Below are 23,117 nucleotides of genomic sequence, written 5' to 3' on the forward strand. Positions count from 1 at the left end.
CTTCCATCTTGGACAAAAATGGCAAATCATCTCACTTTGGTGCTTATAATCATTAATCATATGAAAGTAGCACCGCCAGCCTGTTACTATGCTGGGTGATGTATAGCTTTGTAGTAAAAACCAGACTCTGTCTTAAAATGCTTACAGTAAAAATAGGCATTTATGAACACATGTGTAGATAAGCTTTAGCACCATAAGAATGCTGAATGGCCTGATTAGGATCACATGGCAAGTCCATCAGAAACATTATTGGCTCATAAATCTCCCTAGTCCTCACACACAATCTTAGCTTTCGAAGTATGTTTCCTTGTTACAGATCCAAGAACGAGCTCATAAACTACACTACCATACCATCATTGTAGTTTCACTTAAGAGTGTCTTTGAGAATTCACATGATATGTTATTTCCAAATGTGTGTTATCTGGTGCAAACATTTGCTCAGGCTGCCTTGAATTTTTCATGGTTTTATGCGTTCTACACTACTTTTAAAATTGAAGCTATATTCACTTTTCTTGTGGATTTACAGTACCAGTGTCCAGCAATATGTGTGGATACTCCTTCCAGTTCATGAGGGTAACACCCTCATCATGATTGCTGATTCACCCAACATCTCCAATGACTCGCTTTTCCACTGCACAGCTGACTTCCCAAAAACATTGGTTCCTTAAGCTATTTCTCCCCATGTGGTAGCCTAGATGGTTTAACATTCCTTCAAGGACTATGTAGGAAAAGGACTCTGTGCAGAGGAATGTGCTGTCTTTGTCAGTGGAATAGCCAAGTACAGAATAACCAGATCCTGTTCTCCCATTTATTTTGCAGTCCCACTTCCCTCCCAGCCTGTTCCAGCTCTGTGTTCACACACTTACAAAAGGCTTCAGGCAACAACTGCTATCTCAAGTTAAGGTCAATCAATACAGCTGATGTGCTGATGTTTAATTATAGGTAGCTGACGGTGTCCTCTGGCACGGGTTAACCTTGTTAAATATATGGTTTAAAAATATCCCTTCAAAATTAATTTTCTGCTTGTTTTTAGACACCCTGTGTGAGCTGGTTCTTCCATGACCTTGATGGGATGGGCAGTGGCAGCTAAAACCCTGCTTTACTTTGTCAACACTGAGATTCACTCCTACATTATAAAACAAGTTCAGGGGTTGTCACTATCTTCCGAGCCAGTGCATCTGATCTCTCCTGACAAAGGGGCATGAGATGGTTGTATTCATCTCATGAATACCCTGTTAGAGGTTTTTCAGCAGACACAGTCTGGGCTGTTTGCTTCTATTCAACACACGGTAAGAAAAGGACCATTTGCTTCTGTTCATCTCGTGTACTGCCAGAGAATAACTCTATGAAATGCACAGACTCTAAAAGGATTTCAGTGATGTCTTGATTGCAACAACATTCTTGAAAATGTCCAGCTTTTAAGAAAAAATTATTTTTTACGTTATATTAGTGTTGAAGATCTTAAGATTTTTCTTACTCATATGCTTTCTCAATAGTTTCAGTCATGAGGGAGAACAGCTGTACTTATAAGAGCTTTTAAGAAACCACTGAATTCACTAGGACACCAGTTACTATTGTAGTAGGTCAGTGTGTCTCCAGCTGTACCCTGATTTCCAGTAATAGACCTAATCTTCTAAATCAATATGTGATTGCAGCTGGGATGCCTCCACCATTATACCAGGTAAGTCCAATCTTGCCCCCATGCTTACCTTTGGGTCTGTAAAATTGTTGCAGAAATGGCCCCCAGGGAAGGGTTAAATACATTACTGAATTTATGTGTTTAATAAAATGGAGTCAGTGTACTTAAAATATTGAAAGAAAATATAAAACAGTCCAGCATTGCAAAACAACCCTCAGATGTTTTAGTTAGGGTTTTGTTAATTCCTTGAACTTTTCAGCAGTGCTACAATATTCATGGCTTAAGTTCTAAATATATAAAACCTCATTTAATGGAATCAGTAACCCTTGTAACAAACAAGTGCCTTCTATTCAAAAATGTCGAAGTATTTAAAGCATTAAACAAAACCAGGGAGAAGAGAATCTCAGCAATCCATATTTTGAAATATAAGACTCTACGTATTTTACACCAAAACAAAAGCCGATTTTCTTACTATTTTCCCTGAAGATTCAGAGGTAGGAGCTGTAATTATAACTCATCCAGTTAAAATTTAACGATTAATCCAAACTGCCTTCAAAAGGTTTAGTGCATTGTGACGTACATTACAAAGATGAAGAAATTATAGCTGTCAAGTGTCAGATTCTACTTCTGTTACTCACCGTCACTGAACTTCGAGACTAAGCATCTTATTTTAACGTTTCTGAACGATGTGATTTTAATTGTTGTGATTAAGGGGTTGCAGAAACGTGTCCCACGTGAGGACGACACTCAATGAAGTATTACCTCTGCTTTTAGAATTACCTTTGATCGCACTTGCAAATTCGCAGTGGATTTCCCATTAATTAATGTGAATTAGCTAGTTGTGGCTGTTCAATTTAGGTTAATTTAAAATGTTTTATAGTGCATCGCTAATTATTGGGGGCTGAAACCCCAACCCTTATTAAACAGCATGCAGGTGCAGGCGATGCATTCACTCTGCTCCGTGTTTTTCCAGGTGCTGGCTGCCCTTGGATGGCTCCTAGCACCACCGTCCCGCAGAGAGCGGCTTCTCCAAGGCCCAGCACAGCGCAGGGAACTCCGCTAAATCCTTCCTGCTTCCCTAAGGATTCCCTCCCCTTTTCCCACGTCTGATTCACCCTCGGGGGTCTCTGCTTTCCAGCCACCGCGCCGCTCTTTTGTCCTCGGTGCGAGGCCTCGGCTGAGCTGCTTTTTCTCGTATGTCAACGCTCGCCCTTAATTAGCGCCCGCCGCACAACGAGACACTCCCGCTCTCCAAAGGGCCGCGCGTGCGGCTGCTCGGACAAAGCGCGGGGGCCGCTGAGGGTGCCCGGACACCGAGACCATCCCCCGCGATTGGGGGTGTGTGACAGACGGACACACGGACTTTGTTGTCGGGACAGAGCTGCCTCGGCAGCCGCAGGCCAGGCACAGAGGTTTATCTCTCTATATATCTGTATCTATACCGGTGCTGCGCCAGGTCCTGCCCGGGCACCGCCGCAGCGGCGCGGGGAGTCCGGTCCGTTCGGGCCATAGGCCCCGCCAGCCCCCGCCTCTCCCTGCAGGACAGCGCAGCCCCAGGGGACCCCCCGCAGCAGGTGCGGATCCGTACGGACAGCCCGGCACTCCCCGCGGGGCCGGGGCGGAGCTGAGCTGAGCTGTGCCCGCCCCGCCCGGAGCCGCCGCGCCTGCGCCGCTCTGCGCGGGACACCGGGAGTTCCGCGGCGGGCGGGCGGTGCTGGGACGGGCGCTGCGGGACGGGCGGGTGAGTCGCTGCGGGGACAGGACAGGACAGGCCGGGCTGGGGGAGCGCGTCCCGCAGAGCCGCCGCCCCCTCGGCTCCCGCCGGCGCTTGGGCTTCGCCTGTGGCCGCCCCGGGGGCGGGCGGGCTGAGCCTCCCGAACCTTCCCGCAGACTCTGCCCGGAGACTTCGCCCCGCTCCGGACCGGCCGCGTCCCGCGCGGGGCGGCGGCGGGAGCGTTCCCCGGGGGGGTCCCTGCCCTGCCCGGCCCCTCTCGGGCGCACTGGGCGTTCCGCCTCTGCGTCGCTACCGCGGTATTGCCTCATCGCCTAAAAATACCTCCCGTCCGCCCGCCGGGCGGGGGCTGCACTGGGCAGGGCGGGTTTGGGCACCGGCGCTGGCGGGGGGCGCGGAGCGTCCGCCCGGCCTGGCTTGGGGGTGCGGGGGAGTTCAGGTGCTGGCAGCCGCAGTGTTGTCCCAAAATAGAGTCTTTCATCCAGAGTGCGAGAGGCCAGTCCCTATACAGAGCCGAGGTATTTGATTTATTTGCGGTTCTGCGCAGAAGGGGGGGCTGGGTGGCAAATCCGCAAAGCCAGCGCCACGACTGTCAAAACTTTTTGCTATTTATACGTTTTAGCAAACAGAGGTATTAACGTTCCTTTGCTACAAGTTACATAGTTCTCTTATTAATGAGTGTGCTATCTTTTATTGGTTAAATGATTGTCTTGCTTCTTATGTTTATTAGTCTGCATGCTCAATCTTTCTCTTCTTTTGGGCTGGTGGGTTTCTTGAGCTGGTGATCTGTGAGTTGGTGGTCACGATATCCCTCTACCAGAATTACCTATTACCTTTTACCCAGTTGGAGCTGATTCCAGCACAGTTGCTGAGTTGGCTTCATTAGTTTCTTCCTTATCTTGGGAGTTCTGCATAATGTCCTTGTGACCCATAAACTCTGCATTCTTTGTGTCCACTATCAGTACATCCTTCTCCCAAAGCTTAGTTAACCACTCCTTAGGTCTGAGATCATTGAAGCATGTCAAGTCCTAAACCTTAACAGGGCAATTGTACAGACAAGTAACTTATCTTTTTAACACCTGGACATCAAGAGAGGGGACAGGTTTCTTTCCCAGTGCACAGCTCCTCTAGCCAGCTGGAGAGGAAGCGTGAATGCTGTGGTTTGTACCTGAGCACATCAGTCACATTCAGGCCATTAGCTTTGATGTTCATCTCGCTATTAATTCGCACTTGCCATTTCCCTGGAGCTGTGGCACGGTGCAGAGCAGTTTTCAGCCGTGATTTCAGTGTGTTACAGGGATAGACAGTGCTGTGCTGGGAGCAGCTCTCAGGAGCTTGTTCTGCCAAAGTTTGTCAGGCAGGCTGTCAGGGGAGAGGGCTGCATGTGCGGGTATTTCTGCCCTTTACAGCTAGGGACGCATCTCAAGTAGTTTCTGGTTTGTTTTTCTTGCAATAAAATGACTGGAAGTGTGGGCTCAGCTGTATTAACCGCAGAGTTATTTGCCAAAACGAATACATCTCTTGAGGGCTGCCTCTTTGGAAGTTTGGCTGTGTAGCCACACTGTGTCAATGGCCCATCCCAGTGGGGCTGGTCACGGGGCTGGAGACCTCCTAGGGCTGTGTGGAAGGGCCAGGAGTGTCCTACCCCAGTTACTAGATGTAGCTGTGGCGGGCTGCTGGCAACTGCAGCTTCTTCTCATGTTTTAAATTTAGTTTCCAGAGATGGAGGTTCAGTTCTGAGGTACTTCTTGTCACTGATGCAAAAAATAAGTACCAAAATTCTTAACATTTTAAATGGCAACTAGGGATGCCCATCACAAGTTAGTGGGAGAGGTGATTTGTGTTGGTTGGGTTGACATGCTGAGCTGAAGTGCTTGCAGCACGTTCTGATTGCCATTTTGGTCATAATAAACATCAGTATGCTATATAGGATGATTTCTTCACCTTGAGAGATTAACGCAAACATTTCTTCCAAGTATAATTGCTGCTGTACTTTAGAAGGAACAGCAGCTTTCACAGCTGACCAGTTTTGAATAACATTCACGCACATTTGAGGCCAGGCTAATGTAGCCAAAGAGCTAATTTGAAGAGCTGCTTCATTGTGTCTGTCTCTTTTTAACAGCTCTGATGACAAGTTACAGAGAATCAACAAAAGCAGATGGCAGGAGGTGGCTCTTGTTGCTTTGGGGAGTAGCCCACGGGAGTGAAAGAGTATAGAAGATAAGCAGGTTAACACAAACTACAAAAAATTACGTTGGACTAAACACAAAAAAATACTTTGTGTCGGAGTGTGTTAAAGCTGAATTTGAGAGAAGTTTGAAAAAATTATACTTTTTAAGCACTTTGCTTTCACTCTACTTACTTCATACTGAGAGTTCTTTTTTAACAAATGCAGTACAGAGTTCCAAGAACAACGATCAGATATGCATATAAGGTCATCATGTACCGGCACAAGCTTGCCTGGTAGATACAGTGCTCTGGCAGAACATTTGTAGGAGGGGGAAAAAAAAGACTGACCCTGATCTTGTGTGACATGTCAAAGGTGTGCAAAGTATGCTGTTTTGACCTAATACATAATAGCATCAGTTAAATTTAAGGCTGTCTTACCTATTATGTGCATATTGACCAAATTTTTTGGTCGTTATAGGGGTTTTCTGAAGGCTTATGTACTTTTCTACATAATGTGTCTCACAAGGATTTAACTTTAAAGATGAAAGAATACCAATATTAAAACTGGAGGAATAACTGGATGTAGGTTTTCTTTTTTTTGGTCAGTGCTGCATGTTGTTTTGCCTTAACCTCTCTGTCTTGTTAAATTAGATGTCAAGACCACTTAAAATTTATATTAGTCTTGCTGTGCATGCTACTTTTTTCAGGATTATGATGGCTGTCACTGCTTAGTTTGATGCTCTCTAAAAGCCACACAATGTCATGACTGAGTCTCAGACCTGCAGGAGAAGAACATCATCTGTGTAACCTGTACCCAGCGATCTTTGGGAATAACTCTTTGAACACAGTTGCAACTTAAAATTTCTGTTTTCTGGGAGGGGGGACTGTTGCACAATTTCAGAGTGGTTTTATTTTTTTAAGGATTTTTTAGCAGTTTCTGGCTTTTTGTGACGTTCTGTAACTTTTTTCAGAGGGCTCAGGAATGAGCACCTATAATGAGATCAGTATGGGATTCTTCATTTCTTTTGACTCAGCAGACTAATCCTGTAGTATATTTAGTACTTGCAAATCCAGGATTTTCTTGCCAGCTAAACGGTAGACCAGAAATGATAATTCACAGTTTCTGAGGTGCTGCACCAATATGTTGAGGTAAGGTAGGAAGGGGAGCCTGACAAATCTTGCCCCCTTCAGTAATGCACAGTTAAGGTGAAGGTCACTGAATGCCTGCAGTGGCAGTGCAGTTTTTCTGCAACCATCTCATAGTGCTGTGGAAAATCAGGGGAGTTTAAACCATGTCTATCAGAGAAGGAGTGTGATGTTTTTTCCTCGCCTTGCATAAGTATGGGCATATATTTTCAATCCACAGTGTTATTATTGTGGAATGTATCTTGTACTTTATGAGAAAGTAACCTTGCTTCTGAACGTCTGGAACAGATGCGTGGTTCATGTGTCATTAAATTAGAAACTGCAGGAAAACAAAGAACCATCTGGAGACTTGGTGGGGGGGAGGTTGAGGTCTCTGGTTAAATGTATTATCTGCACAGGAAAAAATGTAGTGTTTCAGCTACAAAAGGAGGGAAAGTGTGCTGGGCATTTTATTTTGGTTTGGTTTGGTTTTAAACCGTCTTCTTTCCATAATTAGGTGGCACACCAGAATGAAAGACATGGACAATATCCAAACTGTAAAGAAAGAATGGTAGGTGCCAGTTCTCCCCTCCCTGTTTCCCCCCCTTCCTTTCCCATTGCTGTCTGTGTGTCCTCTTATGACCTTTCGAACTTTGTTAAATTCTAAAATTTAATATTTTTTCTCTATCCACTTACTCCACACGTACTGAAGGTTTCAAAAAAATGCTATCATTTTGCTGAAAGATTCCTCACATACCTGAAATGTTTCCTAGATGCAAGAAGCTCTGTAAATATTTTTATTTAGAAAACCAAGGCAGCCTTACAAATTGCTAACTCACTGTGCAGCTCTACGTTTGATGTGGAGGTGTTTGGTTTTCCAGTTCTGTTTCTGTGGTAAAGCATAGTGAATACCTACATTAATGCTTCAAGTTTCTTTTGTTCTGTTAGAAAACTAATGGGGACAGCATACTTTTGAAATTTCTTCTTTAATGTTGTTGAGGTTTTTGTTTAAAGATGTTAATCTGTAGGGATTCTTAGTGTGGCATAGATACGCTGCAAACAATTCCATTTTATGCAAATGTATCAAATTACCATGCCAGTAAGCATTGCTGCTTCTGAATTCAATGCAGAGTTTTATGTAAAACTGGGTATTTTTCAAGAGCTGGGATTTTTTTTCCTGAATTGCTTAAAATAGACTTTTCTGAATCTCCAATAGGAATAACTCCTGCAATGTTTACTAAAAGCTGCATAATCCTCTTACTATGCAAAGAACCTATACTGAAAGATAATCATTCATTCAGGTTGCATATTTCTGCATTTTGATTGGCAAAAATTTAACAGAAACAGCTGTCACATATACAATGTTCTATAAAAAGATGTGGTTGATGCATCTTTTTTAATACCCTGGCAGTCTCCACAGTGTTGAAGGCTTCTATTGTATTTCTTCAGTGTGCTCCAGTGGTGTTGAGTCACTTGACTTTCTCTAATGCACTTTCCAAGACAGTGGTGGTGGTGCTGGGAATGGGCAGGGTCAAGTGGGGGTGGGGGAATAAATCCTAGGGCAGTTTTCTTGTATGTATATTTTAAAACCTATGGCAGAGGAACCTAAGCCTATATCATGGAAATGCTTTGAGGAAGGGCCTTCATTGGTGTGCAGTTAAATGTTGGATGGTTTGAATTAGAAGTATGAATCACCTAACTTGCATTCGTTGTTCTGATACCAAGTTTAGAAGTTTTGCACAGATGAATTCACCTTTTCTATTGTCATTCTTTAACTTTACTTCTAAAGTGCAAATACTAGCAGTTAAGAGACAGAAGAAGTTTATAGAAAATGCACAACACTAAGCTGACCTGATGTTTTGTAGCAGCCAAGTAAGCTGGGTGGACATGAGTGAGCCTTCTACACCTTTTAATACTGAGCTTCTGAGGTACCTGCTTATCCTCATGCATCCTCTAAGGAGTCATTTTTACTTGTGTCTTTGTTCTACAGGGTGTGTAAATCAGGAACCAATGATCAGATTTTGAATGGTACAGAACAAAACTGTGAGTACTTTGTAGATAACCTTTTTGAAGAAGCTCAGAAGGTTGGTGCTATGTGTGTGCCCCCAACTACAGTCAAGAATCAGGTAGGCCGTGAAGAAAAAATACTCCTGTTTAACATAACAGCACTGCAGGGGTACTCTGGAAAACAGATACCAGAAGTCCAACAGTCTTATCCAGTACATTTGTAAATAAATTCACACTGAATTCAGAGAGCTGTAGGAACAGCCTCTCATCTCTCAGTCAACCAGGCCTGTGCTGCTGTTCTTCTGGCTTTTACTAATTTATAGTGGGGTTTAGTGTCATTCTAGAACTGATGCTGGCATTGGCTAATGCACTTCTGCTTTATTAGTAAGGAGAGTGACATGAGCAGAAGTTCCAAGGAATGACAACTACTATTACATAAGAAGTTATTTAAGGAGCTGCAGCCTTCTTATGCAGAGGCATAGCCCACATTTTTTCATTTACTCTTATTCATATAATTATGGTAGTAGTGGGATGTTCAGTGTGGGTTTCTATCTTGGTGATTCTGTCCTTTTCAAGTTTTTCTGTTACTCACGAAAGACTGCTAAGGGGAGGGAGAAAAGGCCATGTAGAACAAAGATGTCACGAAGAAATGTGGAGTGGGCATTGCTGGAAATTATGTTCATGAGTCCCTAACTGAGCCTGGAAAAAAAGGAATTTCAGGAGCAGTATGTTAAATTGCAGTTCTGAAATAGTGTTACATGACATTACTTGTGTCAATGCCTAAATGGGAAATTGGTGTGGAATAATTAGCCCATGCTAAATTTGCATACTGGCTCACTGTAAAGGAACCTTCCCATAATTGGAACTCTTTCCACATGCATTGGTGCTATAAGACACAAGAGTTTTTTAAAGAATGTAGTCTTGCTGAGTGCTATAAACTTTTTTTGACAGACTACCCAACTGAAAGAGAAGGAATTTTATTCAGCAGTTTGCACATGCCTGTTTGTGTAGCAATCATCTAACAAGTCAAAATGCAAAAAAGAAAAAAAAAGATAAAACTGTCAGGTACTATCAAGCCTAGTTCAAACTAATTTCCAGCTGAGGTGAATTCTGCATTCATATCTGCTTCCTATACCTCACCTGTGGCCAAGTATCTGTCAAGACTAGGTTATTTCAGGGATATGAAATATTCAGACCTGGATAATCAAATGCTTCCTTAAATGACATGAAGCATAAATATGAAAATACAGTCCCAAATATATTCATGTTACAGTTGAGGAGATTTTAGTAAACAGTGTGAAGGCTATAAGTTGGAGTAGTGGATGATTTCTGGCGAAGTTAACGAATCACTGAGAATTTATTTTTCCATTCGCCTAACACCAAGGTTTTGAATATACCCAGGAATTCCAGGGTAACATAAATGTATGACTGTGTGAAAGTAAATTTTCTGGAACTTGCTTCATTTTCTGAGTGAAAAGCTTCTGCATGCATTATCTCAATGCCTTTACTTTGAGAAAATCTTCCTGAATGACCAGAACAAGGCTTTACCCTGGTAAATCCCCAACTGGACTATTCTGGCAGTTGGTGTTCCAACACCAGGCATGTGTGCTCTCAAATTAGCTCTTGAGGAGTTGCAGCTGGCTGGGATTGTCCAGCTCTTTTATTTTTTTCCTCCTTTCTGAATTGAAGGAGTGTTCTTGACCTGGGAAAGCAGAATGACTGGGGGAAGGTTTATTTCTAACCCTGATTGACACAAGATCCTTAGAAATGTCACTTACCCCTTGCAGTTGCTGTGCCTGTTGGCTTGGGGCCAAGGCAGATTACAGTGAGCCTGCTCTCAGTATTTTTAGTCCATGGAGTGGATGATTTATAATCACAGGGTACTGTGGGTATACCAAGCTGCTTTTACATCAGTGTTGTAATGAGGCTCGTCCTTACTTTGTAGGTTGATGTCATCATTAAACTTTGGAAAAACGGGTTTACGGTAAATGACAGTGAACTTCGGAGCTACACTGATGTTGCAAACCAGCAGTTCTTGGACTCCATTAAAAAGGGGTAAGCAAATTTTGTGTTCTTAACCAGGCTGAGTTAATGTGCTTCAGGTAGCACTTAGCTTATGCTCTAGATTTTTTACATGGCTCCTTGGCTTTGCTGCACTGCAGTGTCCCTGTAGGAGCACAGGCCCTGCTGATCTCGTTCCTGCAGTGCTAATGGCTGTTGGAACATCAACAGGTGTAATACAGCTTTAAGTGGCAGTAGTGTGCAGTTACTGATGAATAGATAAAAGGCAGTGTTGGTGGGGGGCACAGCAGGTGCAGAACAAAACAAAGAATAAATCAGTGCCCAGTAAGAGCTTCTGATCAAATGGTATTTTGACTAATGAACTCAATGCACAAGTGGTTGAGCATTTCTGGTTTTATGGTCTTTGTTTTCTTTTTGTTCATGCAAAGCCTTAAATGGGCACAGATGGTCCATGTAACACCAAGAAACTCTGGTCAGTCTTAAGTTTCAGGCATTTTTCCTAGTACAAACTTGCTATTTCAGTCATTTTGCCTGTACACAGAAATCTTATGTTTATCCCTGTGTCTTGTCTTTATCCTTGTGTTAAAAGTTAAGGTGTTGTCTTGATTTCTGCTAGTGTTTGCAGTTGTTGCTTTAAGAAAGCAGGTTGACCATACAGACCAACGTGATTTTGAACCTTTAATTTGTAGTCTGTTTTCTCAACCCATACAGATGGAGAGGATAATATAATTCAATAACTCCTTATCAAGCGTGTGAAATTACTAAGCCATTGTATTTTTGTTTTCCATACTTTGCTAGCCTATGAAAAAATACTGATTTTATACTATTTCTCCTCTATGGCTGTCATCTGTGTTAGTTGTAATAGCAATTAACTGCACTGTTTAAAGCTCTTTGTGTTCTTTGTGTGCATTCATCAGAAGTTTGCCACCTTTCTTCCACTGTTTGCCTGCTAAGATGCTAATTATGGGATGGCTCCTGCATAATCATTGATGGTAGAGAAAGCACTTAGTACAGCCCCTCTGCCAGCTGAGCCCCTCCACTCCAAATTGTACTGTCTGCATCAGAGCTCATAGACAAAGGCATTGTTGTTTTCTGCTTAATGCAATTAAAGCATCACCAAGGTGATGTTATTGCACTAAAGAGTGTGGCTATTAGTGATGATCTAATTTTTAAAGGCTGTGGTTTTTTGTAATTAACCACATTGTGTCTAAACTCTGTTCTTTCTCTTTAAAAGCCAATTGTCTTTTTTTTTCTTGTTTTACTATAGGGATAAAATAATTCAGCCTTTTTGTAGCAATGTGCAGCAATACTCAACTTCCTACACATCCTGTCCTTAAAAGTGGTAACTGCTGAGTAAACTTGAACATCATTCAAAAAACTTTTTTTTTTTTATTGTTCCATTTCTAGTTAATTTGCAGTTCAGGAACTTGAAGTTGTTTGTATACCATGCACTTAACATAAATTTTAGTAAATTCTTGGGACTTTTTTTTTTTAAAACATCACCCTTGAAAGGCTAAATGTAGAACAAGTATTAATCATTAATCTATTTTGTATACTGAAAACAGTATAGTTGTTCTTTATCTGACATGCCTTCTTTTTCTTTTAAGGGAACTGCCTTTCGAGCTACGAAAAGTTTTTGATAAGGAGGAGGTAGATGTGAAAGTGGAAGATAAAAAAGATAAGGTGTACTTGTCATCGAAAAAGCCAATGTTTCATCCCTTTTCTGGTCACGGTTACAGATTAGGAAGGTGAGTAGTCTGACGTGCTCTAGGATTGAGTAGTTGAAGGGAACTGTACCTAGGTTAAGGATTATAATTCAGGTTGGAAGTGACCTCTAGAATTTTCTAATCTAAACTCCTGCTCAAAGAAGGCCAGCTGCAGGGGCAGATGAGGTTGCTCAGGCTGTTGTCCAATTGGGTCTTGAAATCCTGCAAGAGTGAAAAGCTGCACAGCCTACTCTAGTGCTGGACTGTCTTTGTAGGAAAGAAGTTTTTCCTTATATCCAGTCTGAATGTCTCTTGTTTGAATTTCTGTCCTCCATGAAGAGCCTGGACCCCTCCTCCTGATGGCCTCCTGCAGACCCTGACAGGCTGTTTGTAGGTGCCCCATGACCACCACCATCATCCACAGGCTGAACAAAAACACCTCTCCTCAGCCTCTGCTCACAGGGTGAATGCTCCATCCTGCAGCGATCTCGGTGTCTCTCCATGAAACCTGGAGCTTGGGGGTATAATTGGCCATGTTGCTGTGTTAATACAGACAGGATGCTGGTGGCTTTCTTTGTTCAAGCTCACAGTATTAGCAGAAGTGTTTCCAGGCTGAAAGGCTGTTGCTCTTCTGTGACTTAAGAGAAAAGAATCTCTTTTAAAGCTTTATGTTTGAGAAAAGGGGAGTATGACAATCCCATAAAGGAAACTGAAGAAGTAAGAGGTTATTTTGCATTCTCTTAAAATTGCTCTATATTTAATCATGCGTTTGTTGCAGTTAAGGCATTTTAGCATGTTACGGTGATCCTCTTTACTCCACGTTTCTCATAGTTGGAGAGTGTCAGCCACTAATGCCAGTGCTAAAACTGTGCTTGATTTACAACCAAACTGTGTTGTATTTTGGCCAGCTGTTGTAGAGGGACAGGCCAGGAGTTTGTGTATTTGATCTCTGTGATTTTTCTTTACTCCAGCCAGATTATCTGCTTCACATATTCTTGTCATGAAAGATTTATGTGCCTATAAAAGCAGGCTTGAGGTTAGGGAACGGGACACTTTCAGTGACCAGGAGCCTACAGGATCCTCCACAGGTGGGACTGCTGAGTGACCTGCAGGCTGGGGTTGTAGGCTGTGTTGAAACTTTAGGTGAGCAGCTTGTGTCAATTAAGTGGGAAGGGTTTGGCTGCTAAGGCCCAGTGCTCGTGCTGAGGGAAAACGTGACCTAGGCAGGGGAAGAAGATAATGTGCAGAGCAAGAGCCTGATAACAGTAAAGGATGAGTGGTTCCAGGCTTCAGAGAAGCAAGTATCTGTTTTATCAGTTGCATCTGTTCCAGTAGCACAGTCAATTCAGTTGCTCCATGCTTGAGTAGATACTGTCAATAGGGAAAACCTTCCCTTGAGAGATGGATGAGACACTGCAAGACTCTCTTTTGGTGGCACTGAAATCCTGAGCAAACAAGGATCAAGAACTTAACCTTATTTTATGTAGGTAGCAAAACCAAACAGATACTCAGTGTACTGGGTTTCTGCTGCTAACCAGTGCTAAATGGTAGGTTGTTCAGCTGCTTGTTTTGCTCTGCCATGCCTACAGCAAGTAATGATCTTGCTTCCCAGTTGGCAAGTTAGGATTTGGAAACATGCTAACCTGTGAATTTCGGTTGACTGGTCTTGTGCACTGAGTCTTGTACCTTGAATCCTACAACTTGCTTAGCATTTCTTTTTTTTTTTTTTCTACTCTTCTAGTCTAGTCTGTGCTATGCTATCAGAACCTGTTCTTTAAAGACAAGTAAATATTTTTGCTGATGTTGGAAACATGAGCAATAAGTGCTCCTACTCCATAAACTAGTGCTCAGTTCCTGCTCTTAATAAATGTCCATTGCATGTATATACTACACTTGCAGCAGAAAAGCTTAATGGAGTAGAGCTGGCTGAGACCTGGAACAAGTTTTAAGCTATAGAACTCCTTTTCCACAGTTGCATTTGTGTGATTAGTCAGAAATGAGAGAGACAAATGACCGAAGAGTTTATTTCAGCTTATTGCCTATCTAAACTTCTGCTTATCAAAAAACCACTTTATTAGTCTATTTTGCCAGTGATCCTAGGTGGAGGAACTTTGTGGTGCATGAACCATTATGAATTGGTCTGTTGGCTGGCTCTTTAAAACTTTTGTTGGAGGAAAACTAGAGGAACTAGAAATAAGTATATTGATACAGCTCAGATGAGCTTAATCTTGCACTTTTTGTTTTACAGGAGAAACAAATGAGACTTACCAGAATTTTCCAATGTACCTTATAAACCTGTATAACTAATGGTTATATTATGTTTTATCTACCATTCAGCTGCATTTCATAGTTTGAGATTATGACTAGATTTACAACTGTACTTCTCGGTTGAGCTTATCAATGCATCTTTAGGACTGCATCAGAAATACGTTAATTAAACTATTGACTGAAATCCTTTGTATCAAAGTGGGCTTGCTCTATAACCTCATTAGGGTAAAGCACTGTGTGTCAAGCTTCTTAAGCATCAGTCAGGGTAAGTCATGATACTTCACTGGGCTTTTTCTTCTCAGGAAATTGACAGGATGCTCTTATATCTCTTCGATCTTTAGTTTACATCTTCTTTTGATAATCTTATAAAAGGAGCAAGCCTTTAAAAGGAGTTGCAGTGCTTCAATGTCAGGCTAATAAGATTCTTAATTTGTGACTTTAGTCAAAGCTCTCACCACTAGATGGCTTTATCTGTCAGTTCTTCAAGAGCAAAGTTATTATATATAGAAATGCTTTAAACCTTGGTGAATACAGTTCTTCTGACTCTTGCAGCTTCAATAATGTGTTGGCTTCAGCTTCACACACACTTGCTATTGAAAGAATCATCTCCAGTGTCTACCACAAATTGAGATATGACCTTGAGGGAAGCTGGTTTGAGAATGACACCACACCAAAATCTGTATCCATGGGAGACAGTGTTCTGAGCTACAGCTGTGACTGATATAGCTCAGCCCAGGCTGGGCCAGACACAGGGCAGCTGCACAGCCAAGCACCTCTGCAGCCTCTGCTGTGCTCATGAGTGCTGCAGTGTCTGAGCTGGGAACTGAACACCACTGAGCAAGTAGGCAGCAAAAGCTGATCATTGTTGGACTGAAGTATGACTTGAAATTTTGTTGTTGTTGTTGTTGTTGTTGTTTTTTTTTTTTTTGCTCTGGTCACAAGACTGTTTAACATTGTCTTGCTGGTGCTCAAGCCTTTCATCCTGATCTAGAGGGCAGTTAAGTTTTATTCTGTACTGAGGTCAAGCATGAACAGAAGCTGAGTATGAGATAGTGAGGCAAGTGGATGGTGGTAAGTCACCTGTACTTGGAAGATCAGAATATTTTATGGATCTGCCTCTTGGTGCCGAGTTCTTGTGGCCCAGGTAATTTCTGTGTAATCCAAAACAGGTCGATGTCCCTTATCTACCTCCAATCACACTGAACAGCTCTTACCACTCACTTGGGGATGAGATTTCTTGATCCTCATTCTTTTTGCTGAGTTTCAATTGAAGAAATAAAAGGTGTCTCTACTGGTTGATATTCTAGAAGTTAGGGCAGCACTTAACTAGACAGTGAGAAATAAGAGTTTTTTAAATACCTTCGACTAAGAACTTGAGCCCAAGACTCTAACTTTATTAGCCTGAATATATTAAGTTGTTAGCCATCTTTGTTTTAACAATAAATTAGCTAAGACTTTTCTGCTTTATGATTAAACTAAGGTAAAAGAACATAAGAGAGCAGATGTGCAGTATAGTTATTATTCTATGGCCATCAGTTACCCAGTTCTCTCTCAAGAAACTGTAACTGATCAATTTTCTGTGCAAGGAGAAAGCTTTTCTGCAAACCACTGCTAAGTGTTCATGTAGTCAATGACCACAGGTGAGCCCAGAAGAGAAATGGTAACTCCTTAAATCACTGCTCTTGCTCTGCAAGCAAACATCTGGTTATACTCACAGGAGCTGAGGCTGTGCCCATTGGATCAGCGCTGACGATGACTTAAACAGTACATGCTGAAAAGGCTTAGTCATGAAAGCACTAAGCTCCAGACATTTCTTCAGAATAAAAATTTTTGCAAGTAATTTTTTTGTTGTTTGATTTTTAAGATCATGGTCTTGGACTGAGGTCCCTGTATTCTGTCAAGTCATCTTGTGTGTCTTTGCCCCTATGGGAGGGTTGGCTGTAGAAAGTGCCTTAGAAAAATAAAATCCAAATGCTGTGTGCATCAGCCTGGATTTTTCACATTAAGTCAATTGCTCTGATAGATGAGTAATTCTTCTAAGCTGAAATAGATGATGCTGGAGTCTAAATCAAGGCTAACAACATTCAGTTAAATTGAATTACTGTAATCACATTACAGTGAAAATTAACTTTGAGTATGCAAATTCAGTACTCAACCCCCTTAAAGTTTCACCTGTGTGATTAGAGTACAAAAATGCATGAAGCATCTTCAGACTGTTTTGTCTCTTGTGTATTCATATTTAATCCTTCAGTCTTATAAAAATGTTAAATATGAGCAAACTGAAATTCTATACCATGTTGAAGTCTTTAAGTGAAAGTACTGGCATACAGTTGAAAAAAGGATGATATTTATGTCATTTTTGTTAAAATAAGAAGTCATCAGTGCACCCTGGTACAGGGCAGAAAGCTCCAGAAGCAGAGGTCTGGAGGGAGGTTCAAGCTTGCATGTGTACCCAGAAGCCATAACCTCATATGGCTTTTCTTTTCAGTGCTACTCCAAGGATAATCTCTAAAGTGAGAGATGATCATCAAGGACCTGATGACAAAAGACACCTGCCTTTAGTACCCTTGAATGATTTGGAGCCTATCACTAACATCCAGATCTGGTTAGCTGATGGAGAAAGGATAATTCAGAAATTCAATGTTTCTCACAGGTAAGATGTATTTTAGCACTGTCATATGTATTTACATCTGAACTATTTGTGTTATGCCTGTACATAAGTCTCTGATTTCTGTGGCTAATCTGTCTCCTCAGTTCACTTAGTGTTGGACTGCTGTGTCTAGAAAACCTTTGAATTTTGAGAAATCTATTAGTTGAGAAGAGAGGAGCATAAGAGGAATGTGAACTGATATTAGCAGTCGGTTCATAACTGAGCATAAAGGAAAATCTGAGGAAACTGTAGGAGTTCTTTGTAGGTTAGTGTAAGTTAGGGTGGTATTGCTTATTATTAGAGGAAACAGCTTTTAAGATTACAGATTTCTCAAAACAACTACATCTGGAGCAAATGGCTTAGTAAAAAGCCTGCTAGTCATTGGGCATAGACAGCACCACAGGTGGAAGCTGGAGAATGTGACTTAGAACTGAGCCAGAGAAATCTCTGGGGAGGGCCAGAGTCAGTGCACTGGGCAGGGGAGGTTCATCTACTGCGTGTCAACACGGACAGAATAGAATGCACCCAGTGTGTTTAATTTTTAATTAATAAAACATCCAGTTCCCAAGGAAGCTTATAAATTGGATAATGACAGAAGGTGTCAGCACAGCACATGTATGCAGGAGCTTTGAGTAAGTAGGATTAACACTTTTTAACATTCAATTGTAGAACTACTGTCTTTAGAGACCTTTCTCAAATCTGTAATTTGAGAAATTACTCCAGCACTATATGGTCATGTCATGTAAAGGATATGTTGACTATGCTTCTCTGTGAAGCAATTTGAAGGTATCACAGCTTTAACACAACCCAGGCTGCTGTCAAGATAAGCTGTATGTGTCTGTGGCTGGTCAGAAGAAAAGCTCAGCAGTCGAAGGTTAATGACTGTAGTTTTTTCTTTGACTTGTACTTATTTATTACTGTTAGTGGCCTGAGGTATGAACTGAAAGAGTGTTATGATGTACTGCTGAAGGGTCAATTGCTATTTTAATTATAAATACTTAATTGGAGGGCTTAATATCTTAATTATTCCATGTTTCACACATTTAAGCGTATTTAGAAGCTTTCTGTCTTCATGAAAAATAGCAGTTTGAACAGCTGCTAAATGCTTTTGAGAGGAAAAAAAACATCTGAGATAAACAGGACAACAGCCTTACTGATGCAATGCTCTTTTTGAAGTAGCATGCAATAAATATTCCATTATAACATACCCTCTTGCCACAAGACCAACATGTTTGTGCTGTATACAGTATTTGTGTACGACCTGATAAGAACTAGAGGGAAATCCTTTTAGAGTACATATCCTTAAGTGTGATGATTGCACATACAGCACTCCTTTTCAGTGGAGACACGGAGTATAGTCAACTATTTGTTAACTAAACTATAGATTAATAACATGTAGCACATAGGTTGTAGTGTCTGGATAAATTGATTACTGCTACCCTTTTGCAGATAGAACGTGTATGTGCCACAATAACTGCTGCTTTAGATGTGACTTGATTTCTGCTGAAAGATTGGAGCAGAAGTACAGGTACCACTGTAGAACTGCAATATGGGGAATCAAGACATGAGAGTGTAGCAACTAGCAGAGTAGAGCTGTAGGAATAGCACACAGAGCTGTCTCTGGGATCTAGTTGTGTGCCTTCTTGAGCACTTGCTAAGTTAGTGTGAACCTGGAGTATTGGGTATGGAGCCTGGAAAACTGACTTTCTAAAGCAGAGACCCAGTGGCTAATTGCCTGAGTTGCTCTTGGAACATAGTGAACTTTGATATGATGCATGTAGACATGTGTAAATGTCCAACCAAAAATTTAGTCCTGCTTGAGGCTTTTCAGGCTCTAGGCTTATAAGACCAAGCAATGTCTCTTAACGGAGGCCTGCGTGCACAGGAATTGGTTTTCATTATACTGGCAAATCTGCCCTGGTGAGTGAGTATGGCTGAGGCATAACACTTGGTCATCTGTGCTGCTAAACTGTTAGGATGGCTCTCCCCCAAGCCAGCCAGCACTTCCTCTGTTGATATCTAGCCATGGTTCAGATGTTAACTCAGGTCATGGACCATTCCCAGGAGGCAGTAAACCTGATGGGCTACGCTGTGAATGGGGGAGAGGAAGGATAAGTTAAGTTGCCAGTAGCCAGAGTCTACCAGTTGTTCTCAGGACCGGAGAATGGACACTGACACTGCATTTATTTTATTGAGGTAGATGTATCCTCTCATCTTCATTTTCTAATTAAATTGGTCAATCCTGATTGTTCTGCAGCGAAACCTCTGTCTTGCTCACTTATTGCAAGGTTCTTCACACCTTAATAGGCAACTTAAATCTGTAATGAATTCACCCCTGCACGTGCTTTGGTAGGATGAGGCTATATTTGGTCCTAGTTAATGTATCAGCTATCCAGACAATTTTTGCAGACCCTTCTTCTTGATTTTTATTATGGTTCTGCTACATGTACCACACACTGGAAGCATCTTTATTCTACCTCTTGGCTACAGAATCCTCTGGTAAGAGCTCCACCAGCTGGTTAGGAAATGGTAGGCTTGTGTAAATTCCATCTGAGCCATGGTGAAGCATTTGAGTGCTCAGAATAAGATGCTCATCCCTGTTGCCTTGGGAGTACTCTCAGAGCATGCAAACCTTAGTCCTTGCCTCCCAAGTGGATCAGGTATTTCAGGATACTACCCCATCTATATTCCTCCAATTCTGTGCCATCAGGCATTAAATGAAGTTGTGTCTCATTCTCATCCTGTGGTGGCTGTGGGTGTTTGCACACATGGTCTGTGTTGGGATTGCAGTGCCAAAACTCTAATGCCGAGTTTTCTTATTTTCTTCTCAGAATAAGCCATGTCAGAGACTTCATAACAAAGTATCAAGGATCAGAGGGAAGTGTTCCCTTCACACTGACAACTTCCCTGCCCTTTCGAGAGCTGCAAGATGAGACACTCACGCTGGAGGAAGCAAAGCTGCAGAATGCTGTTGTTGTTCAGAGACTTCGGAAAACAACTGAACCTTTCAGACTCTTAGTGATAAAAGCACCTGACAATGACTATAAAACTGCTGCTACCCCTAACGGACAACTCAAGAACGAGCAAAAAAATGCTGTCAGTAGTACAAGATCAAATTAGCTTTCAACTGGCCAAAAACTAGATGCAGGGGAAACTAGGCAAAACCAAAAATGTAACCAGCAATATGTGGATGCCCTCACATCCTCATGCACTGTGCTCTTAGAGAGCAGTATGGGTGCTGTGCTATCATCTGCTGTAATAAGTATTTTCAGCTAGACTGGGTGGTCAGAGCCTGGCTGTATAACATAGCAGAGGTAACTGTACAGCAGATCATCCTTAGAATTTACTTAGATAAAAAGCTTTGTAGTTATTTAATGAGTGGGTTTAGGTGGAACAGTTCTCTGAGACTTAATTACTACTGATAGCACCTTTTAGGGAAAAATAGTATTTATTTTTGCACTTTGGACTAAACTGAAGCATTTCACTTACATTGTGGTGTAAACTGCTGCAGGTTGCATTCTTCTCACAGTAACTTTTAGACAACAGATGCTGCAGGGAAGCTCACATTTGGACTCTTAACTTGAAAATCTTCGGGATCTTTGGGATTTAACTTTTATCACAAGGTCTGCAGTGTAATAATGTTCTGTCAAGTCTGTACATGATGGTAGGTGCATGTGTGAGGATAGAAATGAGGTAGTCTGGTGCATACTGCATATGAAGTGCCTCAAAGTAAGCTCTGAAGGAATTGTTATTACCAATGGTTGAAGTGGTTTCTGCCTCCTCTGGGCTGCTACGGGTGTCTTACAGATCAGGTGATGTTAAACTACCTAGCTCATTAGCATAGAGATCCACTTTAGCTTTGTCACACAAAACCTTCTGCTTTTGTGGCACTGCCATACAGGAGTAGTGGCTTACAGTTGTTTTTGTATTCTTTATCTGCCTCTGCCCTGAACTGACCAGCTGATTGAGACACTAATTACACGTAGCCAAGTTTCAAAGATCTTGAAAATCCTTATTTGAAAACTGAGGGGTTTCTCCCCCCCCCTTGCTCCATTTCCACCCATATCTTTTATTTTGCTATTCATGTACTTGAGGCATAAAAATTGTAGCGAACTATTCCATGTTTTCCTAAAAGAGAAATCAACATAAAGACTAAATATTTTGTACTGTGTTTACTAAGCATGTGGCTTTTTGAATGGAACTAAAGTCTCTAGGTAAAGACTTATCTCAGGACCTTTGGTAGATGCTGACTAATCTGTACTACCTAAACCAGTGGATGATTGTTGGGATTGTACTTCTTTTGCGTGGTTAAATGAAAGATGGTTTGGGATTTTGCTGGTTTTGTTCTAAATAGAAAATTGCTTCATTTGAGTGACTTGTATTCTATCTGAAAATTGGGAGACTTCAAACTATGGGTATACTTACTTCATTTCCAGGGATATAAAACTGGTTTGCCTCAGCATCTCTCCTGCTGTATTTGAGGACAGTGAAATCAAAGTCAACTGCACAAATATCTATTCAGTGTTCTCAGAAAGTAAATCTCTGAAAACCATGCAGTTCACTAATTCAGTGCTGTAAACTTCATGTGCTACTGTGTCATTTGAGTTTGTGTAGCAGGTAGTAGAACTAAATTTTCTTGGCTCTTGCACTGACTCCCCACCCATGTGAAAAACAGGAAGAAATGTGCAGACAAATCCACTAGTAAAACTGTAAAGACAAACCACCTACAGACTCAGATCCAAACCTAAGTTCTCAGAGCTTCTTGAACAGTGAATTTTATTAATCAGTGCTTTTGAATTTGTCCTAATGTAAAAATAAGTGTTAGAAAACCACACGTGCTTGATAGCGAGCTCAGTTCTTATCTAAAAGGTGCATGAAATGTCAAAGTAACAGTCTACTGTCCAAGCATTGGCAGCACAGAAATTCAAAGAAATAATTAGTGTCAGATTGAAATCAAAGGGGGGAGTGTCAAATTGTAGGTAAACCCATTTTGCTTACTGTCCTTCGGAAAGTATTTTGTATTTCAATGTTGATTCGTGTCTGGTGCCAGCATTTTAAGAGATTGCACAGCTTGGTTCTACCTTGCTGTATATTGTGCTTTACTGAATTCAGCTGTGTCTGGCTAAAGCTTTGGTGTACTTGAGTGTGCATTTGCAGTTTGAAAGTGTCATGATCCTAATTACAAAATGACAAAGAGCAAATCTTTGAAAAGTCTAAAATGATGCTGACTGCACTAATCCTGTGTTAGATTAGAAAGTGCCTTTAAAAAAGGCCATGAACTGTGATTGGATAACTTATTTCCTAACTTGGAGAAAATCTTTGGAGTGAATACAGGGCTCTCCTGAATCTAATTGGGTTTTTGTGAGCTTGTAAAGACTGATTATTTACCTGTAGTGTCTGGACAGCCTAATCTCTTGCTCTGTGCTGTAGACAGCTATTTTGCGTTGGTCAAACAACAGTAAAACTGGCTTGATCAATGCCAGAGTTTGTGAAACACACAAGTACTATCAGTTATTCATTGTTTCTTCGCAAACCTTTGCTGTTTTGAGTAAAGCCTGTGCATTAACATGATTTACAGCAAATTTGAAATAGCCAAGAAAAGAACAACGAAAGGAAATTTTGGTTTTTTCCCTGTTGGTTTTCCCTTTGTGAAGAAACATGCAAATGGAAGTAACAAAGATTCAGTGTGTTACAAGGATGATGAAGAGAAAATGGAGAACCTAAATGCTGAATTTCAGTGTTAGATGCATAGCTTGTATCTAGCTTGGTTCTGGGCAGTCTGTCTGTGTTTGGCAGCTC

The 23,117-nt window shown here is 41.5% G+C and overlaps 1 protein-coding gene and 1 long non-coding RNA gene across 7 annotated transcripts; both read left to right on the forward strand.

Moving 5' to 3' along the window:
• Positions 1 to 822: 822 nt before the first annotated feature.
• LOC113946052 lies at positions 823 to 2,685 on the forward strand. The gene is made up of 3 exons (XR_003527279.1): positions 823 to 1,289; positions 1,497 to 1,681; positions 2,613 to 2,685. It is a non-coding gene; the product is annotated as an uncharacterized LOC113946052 (long non-coding RNA).
• Positions 2,686 to 2,987: 302 nt separating this feature from the next.
• UBXN2A (UBX domain protein 2A) lies at positions 2,988 to 21,780 on the forward strand. 6 transcript variants are annotated; one of them, XM_027640914.1, is made up of 7 exons: positions 2,988 to 3,043; positions 7,183 to 7,236; positions 8,656 to 8,791; positions 10,618 to 10,727; positions 12,302 to 12,442; positions 17,157 to 17,321; positions 20,150 to 21,780. In XM_027640914.1, the coding sequence occupies exons 2-7, from the start codon at positions 7,196 to 7,198 to the stop codon at positions 20,436 to 20,438; spliced, it is 882 nt and encodes a 293-aa protein (XP_027496715.1). In that variant the 5' UTR covers positions 2,988 to 3,043; positions 7,183 to 7,195; the 3' UTR covers positions 20,439 to 21,780. The 6 variants fall into 6 exon arrangements, with proteins under 6 accessions (XP_027496715.1, XP_027496719.1, XP_027496716.1 ...); XM_027640918.1 differs by having other exon boundaries at positions 3,026 to 3,043; positions 8,656 to 8,708; XM_027640915.1 differs by lacking the exon at positions 2,988 to 3,043 and adding an exon at positions 3,326 to 3,380 and having other exon boundaries at positions 8,656 to 8,708.
• Positions 21,781 to 23,117: the final 1,337 nt, after the last annotated feature.

Source organism: Corapipo altera, unplaced genomic scaffold (assembly GCF_003945725.1).
Source record: "Corapipo altera isolate COAL_440 unplaced genomic scaffold, ASM394572v1 46, whole genome shotgun sequence".
In the NCBI taxonomy this organism is placed as follows: Eukaryota; Metazoa; Chordata; class Aves; order Passeriformes; family Pipridae; genus Corapipo; species Corapipo altera.

Coding starts and splice junctions, on each gene's coding strand:
- UBXN2A (XM_027640914.1), top strand. CDS start 7,196: ATGAAAGACATGGACAATATCCAAACTGTAAAGAAAGAATG. Junction 10,728..12,301: donor TTGGACTCCATTAAAAAGGG/GTAAGCAAATTT, acceptor TTTTCTTTTAAG/GGAACTGCCTTTCGAGCTAC. Junction 17,322..20,149: donor AAATTCAATGTTTCTCACAG/GTAAGATGTATT, acceptor TTTTCTTCTCAG/AATAAGCCATGTCAGAGACT.